This window comes from Rutilus rutilus (genome assembly GCF_951802725.1).
Source record: "Rutilus rutilus genome assembly, chromosome: 10".
In the NCBI taxonomy this organism is placed as follows: domain Eukaryota; kingdom Metazoa; phylum Chordata; class Actinopteri; order Cypriniformes; family Leuciscidae; genus Rutilus; species Rutilus rutilus.
In genome coordinates, this window is record NC_140215.1 from 32,358,134 (window position 1) to 32,369,192 (window position 11,059).

Here is an 11,059-nt window from a genome sequence, read left to right on the forward strand (position 1 = left end):
GTCTAAAAATAGGTTTAAAACATTATTGTTAATAATTTAAATTCAATCCAAACACAAGTAATGGGACATTTAATGCATTTTCTTGTGTAGATGTTTTTAATTGCCTGTGGCTTGACTCGCAATGGCTTATGGCAACTGCCACAGATTTCAACATTAAGTATACTCATTACTTACCTTATGATATCCACAACTGCAGGGGATTCTTCTCCCGAAGATGTCATAATACCGGACTTGTAGGTTAAACGGCGGAGTCAACGGACAGGCGTCAATCCGCTGTATGACAGCCTTCCATTTCCTGGCCCCTGGCCGCTTACCTGTGGTAAACTTGTATTTCCCCTGCGCATACTGGTACATGATACCTGTCCAGTATCCGTCGGGTTTGCCTGTCTTTGTCATTTCTGCAAATATCAGGGTACATGTCAGGGAAAACACTGAGATATTGATGATTGAGTGCTTTTTGGTGTCAGTGTCCTGTCATAAATAACTAATCTGTTTTAACTACTAATCTGTCTTAACTTAACATAAAATCAATAGGGAAGTGTTGGTTGCATGTTGTTTTTCTATTCATAAACAAGCATTTCTTGGCTCTTTAGAGACATTATCTACATTTTTTTGCGTACTATTCTGATACGACCCATGCACGCGCTGCTCATTCAGTTTCAATGAGAGTATTATATCATCAAATCATAATATTTTTTATTTACGTTTTTCTTTATGAATAATCATCATAGGGTGATGATTTGGTAATAAAAACATATTTTTATTTATTAAAAAAGAAAAGTTTTTCCATGTTGTTTAAATGGTTGTCCACCCTGAGGAATCTGCCCCTTTATGAAAAGGCCATCCACTTTACTGACATCAAGACAACAGTTTTTTTTGTCTCTTCCGTGGCAGAAAATTCAACACTAGAATGAATGAATACAGTTCCAAAATGAATAAACAAGGTGATTTACATCAAACTGGTTAAGAGTATTTTGAGGGCTGAAGGGCACTCTACGGTGATATTGACCCATATCAGAAAAATTATAGGCACCCCTTTTCAAATTATATTATTTATTTATTTATTCGCTTATTTTATTAACGTTAATGTTAGCTAGCACTCATCATCCAGGGCAGGGGTTATTACAGAGACAGGCAGCTAAAGTTACTCCGGACCGTTCAGTTACATCGAGTCACAGCAACAACAACAACTAACGTTATTGCTAAAAAAAATAACAGAGAGTTTGACACGTAGTTAACAGACACTTTTTTGTTGTGTTGTTAATTATAAGAGTCTCTTTCTGGGATGCTGGCAGTGATGCACAGATGGTTGACAGCATAACTTAACATTAACTTTATCACTCTCCGTTTGTTATGTTCAATATAAAGAACAGCTTGTAAATTAATAGTTTAAGAATTCAAATTTGCTTGTAACGTTACATACCGATTTTCTTCTGTTGTCACTAAGTTAACTTGACTGTCGACCGGACATTTTTTGCTCTGCTTTCCTCTTCTTTCTGACTTTACGCGGTCAGAGACGGTGCTTAAAGTCACGTGGAGCAAAAGGACCAATGGGGAAAAGGGATGTTTCCCTTTTCCCTATTGGTCTTTTTGCCCCACGTTAGGACTTGGTAGGAAAACTGTTAGGAATTGCTAGGACTTTGTTAGGACTTTGTTAGGACCTGTTATGAACTGGTAGGACTTTGTTAGGAACTGGTAGGAACTGTTAGGAACATAGTTAGCAGGCCGATCGCCGCAGGGTACGGCCACGACTACTCCCGCCAGTGAGTCACATGCTATTTTCATTTCTGGATTTGAGCATCAGAGAACACCGGGGCCAACTATCAATGTGGATCAATGTGAGCAGCAGAGGATCAACCCGGTGAAAATATTGTGTTGGCAAAAAGGAGTTCAGCGACGTCTTCACCTACACGAAAATACTGCCATGATCCGGATTTGGACTGGGGATGCTGCCCGCACAACGCAGAGTACTAAATGCTATACAGAGAAAGCAATCTTTCCACTCGCCCCGGGCCTGCACATACAGTGTCAACGGCAAGCTTCAGCTCAGTTCTCTCAAAGTCCCCCACCACCGCTTGCTCAGACAGTAGGGACTTTAAGCAACGGCCTCTGGTGGAACGGCAATGGCATTCTGTCGTTCTATTGCGCACGCGCGACATTAACTGCTACCTCGCGACGTTCTACTGTAACCGTCTACTACGGGAGAACAGCTGATTTGCCGTAGTCGTTACTACATGACAGATTAAGAAAGTTAATGTTATGTTTTAGGTTATGTGGCATTGTAATCGTTTCTGTATATCATTAAATGCCAAAAGCAACCCTTCTCTTGCTCAAAAATCACTTCCTTTTTTTGTATTTTGTTTGATGATTAAATTACCCCTACGCCGTCCTCTTTACTGTTGCTTAGTGATTTTTGCGCTCTTTAGCTACGGCAGTTAACGCTTACTTCCGGCTGCCGTTGCCGTTGCCGTTCCATCAGCAGCTGTTGCTTAAAGTCCCTAGTAACCAGTGTTGGGAAGGATACTTTCAAAACGTATTTCGTTACAGAATACAGAATACATGCCCAAAAATGTCATTTGTAACTTATTCCGTTACGTTACTCAATCTGAGTAACGTATTCTGAATACTTGGATTACTTCCACATTGAATTGCATTTTATAAGTGTTGGCCATCAAATCCTGCTTAATAAACAGGCCTGGTGATGCGGTGGTGATGCGTATGCCAATAAAGCACCTAAAAGCTGTCACAAAGAACCAGCAAAAGTAATAATTATGAATAGCCTATGTCAAATATAGAAAGGAGATATTTTAATTGTTTATTAATAAACAAGTGTTTTCTTTGTCAGTGTCGGTTACAAAGATGAAGTTGACGATGCTGACTCGTGATCTTCGCAGTAGCCTAGTGAACGCGCCAGAGAGAAATGCACATTTCATACGGATTACATGCAGAGAGCAGTTCTTTCGTGTTGAATTGTTCTGTTTAAAAGTAGACATGTCTGTGAGGCAAGTAGGGCCTTCTACCTTATACGCGCCCATTTCACACATACTCTGTGTGCAGTGCGTATGCGGTGCAGGAGCAGCACGCGCTGTAGTGCTTTCACATATGCTGCGTTTGCAGTGCGTAACTGATCCGTGGCTGTACCACAAACACATAGGCCTACACAATATTTGTATTTCAAATCCAGAAGTTATCAGCAACTTTTATTTTTAAAAAAGTTTTGTCACCGGTGCAATTCTCTTTGTAGCCTACACATATACACTCTTTAATAGACGTATTCAAGTTTAAACAATTTAAACAACGTATTAATCAATGCATTACTTCTATATAGATTATATATTAAGTTGTTCAAGCAAGTGGTAACATATTTAACTATGTAGGCTCCTTATATTAAAAATGCAAACATTTTAAATTAAAACTTAAAATTGACAAACACAGCCGACTATCATGCCTTTTCTTTTAGCATTTAAATTTAAATACAATAAATCTTGCATGCCACAAATAACTTGTTTTTCAACCTCCACGAATCAGACGAGTGTTGTTCATTATTTCGTCTTGTTTTCATTGCTTTACCCCGGTCTTAAAGTAAAAAGATGACTGTGAAAAAAAGCAGTACTTAATTAAAAACATTAATGGTGGTATTACTAAATTTAGTTTTATTTAATTTAATTAAATGCATTTATGGTTAAATTACTACATTTTCAGCTCAATCTGTGTTCATTTTGACCACGAAACATGTGCTGTCACTTTAATTCAGCGTTTGCAGCACAGCAGAAATAGACTCGGTGCGGAAACGATCGCTGCACTGCTGTAGCCTATACGCACCGCAACTGGAACGGATAAACGGACTGCAAACGCGTGCAGGGTGAAAGCTCTAAAAAACGAAAACGAAATTCACTTTAAAGAAAGGCTTTGTGTTTCTGTTTGAGGTCTCTGTGAAAGTTTTAAAGCAGTCTTTTAGTGCTGCTTTCAGAGCGCTCACGTCCGTAACGGAGAACTGTCACGACCATTGTTTTTTTCCTCATGAATGCGAATACGAAAAATTAAATAACATGAATATTTTATGTTCTGTGGAGAGCCTACCCTTCTTCATCCGGTGAGTAGTATTACTTTTGGTTTGCGCAGTGTAATTCACAGAATTACAAAAAAACAAAAAAAATGTTGCCACCTAAAAGTTAAAGATTTTTTTATTCCCTCATATTAAATATAAAACGCATGTAAACCGATATTTTTCTAATGTCTGGACTCCTTTATTAAGGGAGTATGGATAGACGGACGTTTCACTATTGTTATTAATTCATTTTCTGAGAATTTATATTTCAAGTTTTGACTGCAAATTTCACGTCCATAACGCTGGAATTGACCGATTAAAAAAAATTATCTTCAACTAGTTTTGTGGTGTAGGTCTACGTATTTGAAAAAAAATTACTTTAAGATGCTTCTTCAGGTTGGAGGTGGAGTCTTTGGACGCTGAAAGGAGGTTGGTTGCTGGCAAGCAGAGGTTGCACTGCAGTTATATTTCGTTCTCTTGTGAAATGCTAATGTGAATGTGAATTTCCAAGATAGAAACGTATTCTTGCCCTGGCTCTGTTGTTTCGGCTCCATCTCTACCTCTAGCTCCCGCTGCTCCTCTTCCGACTCCATTGTGACTGATCACGCAAACCACACATTTTTTTCGTTTTCATATTGGGGCTTCTGGGAAATGCATGGAGTTGCCTTAATTTATTTAGAGAGTGAATAAACTCGTGAAACAGAGAAGTATCGTCATGTAATAAATTGATTTCAACGATGTAACTGTATTCTAAATACCAACTATTTAAATTGTAACTGTAACGGAATACAGTTACTCATAATTTGTATTCTGAATACGTAATGCCGGTACATGTATTCCGTTACTCCCCAACACTGCTAGTAACCAAGCATTACATCTTATCTTGAAGAGGAAGACCATCTCCCTCAAAGGTTGGGAAGAGCACAGCAAGAGATTAGGGGAGGTCTGCAACAAACCTTCACCCGAACAGGGACTTGAACCCTGGACCCTCAGATTAAAAGTATGATGCTCTACCATTGGAGCTAACCGGGCTTTTGCCAGGGAACAGCCACCCTTGGGATATAACAGCACTTTCTCCTTAAAGTGTTCATGCTTTGTCAGCTTAAAGTTTGTGGCATTAAAGGATGAAGACCACAATTTATAAAGGGACGAGAGAGATAGGTTGCTCCTTCCAAAGCTAGGAACACTGACATTGAAAGAGTGATGATCTGGGCCTTTTGAAACGATGCCCACTTCAGGCTTGAAAAGAGCCCAATTTCCTTGTTAGAAAAAAAAGCAGCTTGTACAAAGATCCTGGATGTCACAACTCCTGTCGCAATCAGACAAAATGACAAGGAGCCACGTAGTCAGCAGGGTTGGAACCTGCGCGGGGAGACCCCAATGGTTTTCAAGGCCATCGCCTTAACTTCTCGGTCACGACTACTCTTGAAAGTGAATCAGTGATAGTGGTAATGAGTCACATGCTATTTTCTTTTCTGGAAGTGAGCAGCAGAGGACACCAGGGCCAACCATCAATGTGGATGTGAGCAGCAGAGGATGCACTCAGCTAACATATTGTGTTGGCAAAAAGGAGTTCAACGATGTCTTCACCTACACAAAAACCTGCTCACTTCAGGCTTGAAAAGAGATGTGGGTTGCCCAGTTTTCCATGTTAGAGGAAAAAAATGCAGCTCGTACAAAGATCCTGGATGTTACAGTTCCTGCCGGAAACAAACAAAGAGCCACGTAGTCGGCAGGGTTCGAACCTGAACGGGGAGACCCCAATGGATTTCAAGACCCAAGCAGGGACTTGAACCCTGAACCCTCAGATTAAAAGTCTGATGCTCTACCGACTGAGCTAGCCTTAGAGTTATGTTATCCTCAGCTTAAAGTTTGTGGCATTAACCCCTTACCAGACAGACCCAATTTTGGCAAGTGGGGCATACATTACATACCCAAAATAAAAAGTCATTCTGAATAGACACATAACCAACATATATTTAGAAAGCCAACTCTTGACAGTTTACAGTTCAAGACTCAGAATTAATCAGACTCTTATTAATATTGAGATATAAAAGCTGAAACATAAAAACAAATATATATATATTAAGAGTGTATGTATTAAATGTATAAACATATTATGTGAATGCAGTATAACAACTTATAACCACAACCACAGTGTAGCCACTGGTGTGGTCATGCTTCATTTCAAATCTGAGGATATCATCTCTAAATCTATGAATTGTATATACATTTTCTAAGATGATGTCAGGGGAGTTTTTTAGAGAAGGCTGATAAGATGCTAATCAAATATGTTATTGCCCATTTACAGTCTATGACTAATGTCTGGTGAGGAGAACCATTCATGCTTTATTGTAGTCAATGGACGAACCTTTGACATCTCTTTATTCTGGCATTATGGCTTGGCCATCTACGCTTTACATATTGCCTCACATTTACCCATTCATACACCGACGGCGGTATCAGCCATGCAAGGCGCCATCCAGCTCGTCAGGAGCAGCTGGGGTTAGGTGTCTTGCTCATGGACACCTCGACAGGTGGAACCGGGGATTGAACCGCCAACCTTCCGGTTTGTAGACAACCTACATGAACCACTGAGCCACTCCAGTGTGAAACTGTCATCGGTGCAGTGTGCACACAGCAGCAACTGAACGTTACCCCAGATAGTCGTGCGGTGTGAAAAGAACAGTGACCCGACTACTCTGAAAATTGTGCAGTGTGAACTCGGCATTACAGGCATTCAGAACTCATTTGGTCACAGGTAACTAAAGGGATCATCTGTTAATAGGCTTGAAGTTGCAACTTCCTAAAATGACCACTAGAAGACACAATTTCACTAAAATGCTTCAGAATGCAGAAGACTATTAGTCAATAGGCAATACTGGTTGAAACTTCACATCCTATAGCAATCAATAATAGAATTCTTCATCCAATCATGGCATTTTGATTCAGACGTTTCCATGTCAACAGCGAAATGAATCTGCATCAGTCAGGTGGTACAACTAGAGCACAGCAAGTTGTTTACATTCATTATCACTGTAATATTATGCATTGTAGACATGAGGCAATTTAGTGCAGTCTTTCATCTTGTGACACTTTACAGACTCTGCTGTGTGTTCAAGCGTTTTGAAGGCGGCGAGGCTTTGGAGGGTGGGATTTCATGCATTGATTCCAATGAGCCATTATGAGAGAGAACAGCCAAACTAACACTGGAATACAAAATCAAATTCCTTGTTTTCCCACTTAAAAAAAAAAAAGAGAGGAAAATGGTCTTACAAGTGTGAGATTTATTTGGTGATAAACAGGGAAAACACACCATACATCCAATGGTTAAATCAGCACAGTTAACTGCATGCACAGCCACATTACTTATGGCCAGGACATTGCCCATAAGGGTAAGTTGGCGGTTCGGCTGCAGGCTTTCCTGGAGGCTTTCCTGGTGGTTCGGCTGCAGGCTTTCCTGGAGGCTTTGGAGGTTCGGCTGCAGGCTTTCCTGGAGGCTTTCCTGGTGGTTTGGCTTCAGGCTTTCCTGGAGGCTTCGGGGGTTCGGCTGCAGGCTTCACAGGAGGCTTCGGGGATTCAGCTGCAGGCTTCACCGGAGGCTTCGGGGGTTCGGCTGCAGGCTTCATTGGAGGCTTCGGGGGTTTGGCTGCAGGCGTCACTGGCAGTTCGTCTGAAGGCTCCGGAGGTTCGGTAGAAGGCTCCAGCTCAGGCAGTTCTGTAGAAGGCTCCGGTAGTTCGTTAGAAGGCTCTGGAGGTTCGGCTGCAGGCTTTCCTGGAGGTTCAGCTGCAGGCTTCCCTGGAGGCTTTCCTGGTGGTTCGGCTGCAGGCTTCCCTGGAGGCTTTCCTGGTGGCTTTCCTGGTGGTTCGGCTGCAGGCTTTCCTGGAGGCTTTCCTGGTGGTTCGGCTGCAGGCTTTCCTGGAGGTTTTCCTGGTGGTTTTCCTGGTGGTTCGGCTGCAGGCTTTCCTGGAGGCTTTCCTGGTGGTTCGGCTGCAGGCTTTCCTGGAGGCTTTCCTGGTGGTTCGGCTGCAGGCTTTCCTGGAGGCTTTCCTGGTGGTTCGGCTGCAGGCTTTCCTGGAGGCTTTCCTGGTGGTTCGGCTGCAGGCTTTCCTGGAGGCTTCGGGGGTTCGGCTGCAAGCGTCACTGGCAGTTCGTCTGAAGGCTCTGGAGGTTCGGTAGAAGGCTCCAGCTCAGGCAGTTCAGCAGAAGGCTCAGGCAGTTCTGTAGAAAGCTCCGGTAGTTCGTTAGAAGGCTCTGGAGGTTCGGCTGCAGGCTTTCCTGGAGGCTTTCCTGGTGGTTCGGCTGCAGGCTTCCCTGGAGGCTTTCCTGGTGGTTCGGCTGCAGGCTTCCCTGGAGGCTTTCCTGGTGGTTCGGCTGCAGGCTTTCCTGGAGGCTTTCCTGGTGGTTCTCCTGGTGGTTCGGCTGCAGGCTTTCCTGGAGGCTTTCCTGGTGGTTCGGCTGCAGGCTTCCCTGGAGGCTTCCGGGGTTCGGCTGCAGGCTTCCCTGGAGGGATCCAGATAGTCAACTTTAGTCAGTCTGTTTAGAGGCATTCAGTCTCAGATACAGCACAAAACCCAAATACCAAGTTTTACTCCTCTTAATTATTAATCATGATCGTATTAATAATTTTTCGTATTAATTTTGTAAAGCCATCCTGTACTTTAAACCGTGCTATTGGCTAAATAATTTTTACATTGAGAACGATTAATTATAAAACAAGACAAACTGAAATGAGGAAGCTGACCCAAACATTAATATAACAACAAATACCTGCAAATGGATCCATACACTGATGTCCACATCCATTGCAGCAGCATTTCTCATTGTTCGGACAGTCACTGTCATAGGAACACAACTCTGCACACATTCCTGCTCCAAAATTTGTACTTGGACACTCCCCTGGCTTTGCTGTTATAGAGACACATGACAGAGAAACCACATCACTGAATACTGAATGTCTCATACGCTGTATGAAAGAGAAAAAAAAAAAAAAAAAAAAAATCGTAGGAGGATTTACCGGAATATTCAGTCCATCTACTTCATAGTTTCACGTTTAGTTCAATGTGTTACTTGCGGTTTCTTTGCAGTTATTTGTGAAACTTACTAGCAATTCCTGAGTGAAAACATTTTTTCAGGGTTTTTTTCTGCAAGACGTATAGCATGCATCAATAATTAAAACTCACTGAAAACAGGTGGCACACACGCGGACCCACAGGGAAATTGACAGCATTTGTGTCCTCCAGAGCAGTCTCTATCAGAAGTGCATCCTCGTCGGGAGGGCACGACCGTCAGCGTCGCCGGACACTGACCAGGCACTACAGAAGAGGATTCAAGAGGATCATTAGGGGAGACCAGGAAGTGCTGTAATAGTTTGCTTCAGCCTCACTTTATAATATTCACACATTTATCTGCTTCAATTCAAGTAGCTTAGAAATCTACCATTTTTCACTAAACTGCATCAATCGGTTTCAAAGACTGAGTGCAGATACAACCTACCCCACTGTAGTAGAGTGAATAATAGTGCAATGCTGATAGAAAGCATGGACATCAGTTAATATGTTGTATACAAATTTACTGGTGTACATCTTCAAAAATGATGCCATCCCCATGACCACCCTCTTTCTTTTAATGGCGGTTGGCAATGACCACCCTCATTTCCTTTTAAGCATTTTAATAAGCTACTCAACAGAAAACAAAACAAATATAGAAACCCACTATATATGTAAAATGCAGAGTTATCGGTTATAATTAGCTCCCCACGTTATATTGTAGGCTTATGCATTTCTTAAAACAAAAAAACCTTAAGCAAAAGTTTAAACTCAGGATTGATACAGTCCGGTAACAATTTTGCAGCCATATTGTAACACTAATGTTCGTGTTTAACAGTAAACAAAAATGCCTATTAGTGATTATATGGGTTACTTGTACAATGCATAAACTTATGACAGTTTGCATATTTACACTTTGCTTATTATTAAAACTAAACCAACATTCAAAGATGAACTTCCACTTGACGTCTGTACTGTATTTTTGTAAGCAGATGTGTCTGAAATCAAATTTTGTAAGGCACTTTATTTATGCACTTCTTCAGGCTGCGTAATGAAGCTAAAAGAACTTCTCACCTAGGACTCCAGCATCTGTTGCGCTCAAACAAGCAGACAGACACAATAAAACAGCACTAAACGAGCAGTACACTTGAGCTGTCATCCTCTCAACCTGCAAAAATCTCAAAATCAACTCTGCTGGAAGATGCACTGAATTAGTGAGTCAGGAGGGGTAGTGATGGGACATTTGAACCGAGGCGTCGGAGCGTGTGTCGAGAAAAAGTGGGCGTGCCAGATGAAGCCGCGATTCGAGGCTTGTGTTGTTAACGTGAAAATCACGTGACTAATGACAAACGAGGCCTCGGTTTGTGTGGATACGTCATCGGTTCGGTCTGAGTGTCGCTTCCGGATAAAAGGCGGTTCGAAACTCGCGCCTCCTTGTGGGTGTTGTCAGGAGTAGTAGAAGAAGTTGTAGTAGTGTCAGAGAGTCAGAGAGTTAGATGATAACTGTTGTGTCATATGTGAGGGCTGTATATTATTACATTATCAGGTTAGAATAGTTATAGTATATTATTATTATAGTAGGCCTAGCTATATTATAGTCTTAATAATTAGATAAGATTATTTGGATTGCTCTGGATTTTTGCATCTGGAATGGACTGCTTTTTGATTTGGATTGCCTTTTTGGATGTGTTTGCTTTTTGTTACCCTTCTTTTTCCTGGTAATGGAGCCAGCAAGAAAGAGGGAATCCTCCCCTGTCTGGGCTCAACAGAAGCATCAGTGTCCTCATTTGTACCACTGCCATTTTTACGTTCCCCTGCCCTGCATCCCCTGTTCCTTGTGAAAGGATATTTTCCAAGGCTAGAGAAATTTTGTCCAATAAGAGGAATCATCTAAACCCCAACACACTTGAAATAATTCTGTTTCTCAATAAAAAAATCTATTGTAATCCTTCCTTCCGGACT

At 41.7% G+C, this 11,059-nt stretch overlaps 1 protein-coding gene across 3 annotated transcripts; it reads right to left on the bottom strand.

Annotated features, from left to right (window-relative positions):
- Positions 1 to 7,315: 7,315 nt before the first annotated feature.
- On the bottom strand, positions 7,316 to 10,325 carry LOC311298509 (uncharacterized protein). Of its 3 annotated transcripts, none has more exons than XM_084421507.1 (4): positions 10,172 to 10,325; positions 9,233 to 9,364; positions 8,820 to 8,957; positions 7,316 to 8,552 (listed from the first exon to the last, which is right to left on the bottom strand). In XM_084421507.1, the coding sequence occupies exons 1-4, from the start codon at positions 10,254 to 10,256 to the stop codon at positions 7,414 to 7,416; spliced, it is 1,494 nt and encodes a 497-aa protein (XP_084277633.1). In that variant the 5' UTR covers positions 10,257 to 10,325; the 3' UTR covers positions 7,316 to 7,413. The 3 variants fall into 3 exon arrangements, with proteins under 3 accessions (XP_084277633.1, XP_084277635.1, XP_084277634.1); XM_084421509.1 differs by having other exon boundaries at positions 7,316 to 8,435; positions 10,172 to 10,323; XM_084421508.1 differs by having other exon boundaries at positions 7,316 to 8,519; positions 10,172 to 10,323.
- Positions 10,326 to 11,059: the final 734 nt, after the last annotated feature.

Coding starts and splice junctions, on each gene's coding strand:
- LOC311298509 (XM_084421507.1), bottom strand. CDS start 10,256: ATGACAGCTCAAGTGTACTGCTCGTTTAGTGCTGTTTTATTGTGTCTG. Junction 8,958..9,232: donor GTGTGTGCCACCTGTTTTCA/GTGAGTTTTAAT, acceptor TCTCTATAACAG/CAAAGCCAGGGGAGTGTCCA. Junction 8,553..8,819: donor GTGTATGGATCCATTTGCAG/GTATTTGTTGTT, acceptor GGATCCCTCCAG/GGAAGCCTGCAGCCGAACCC.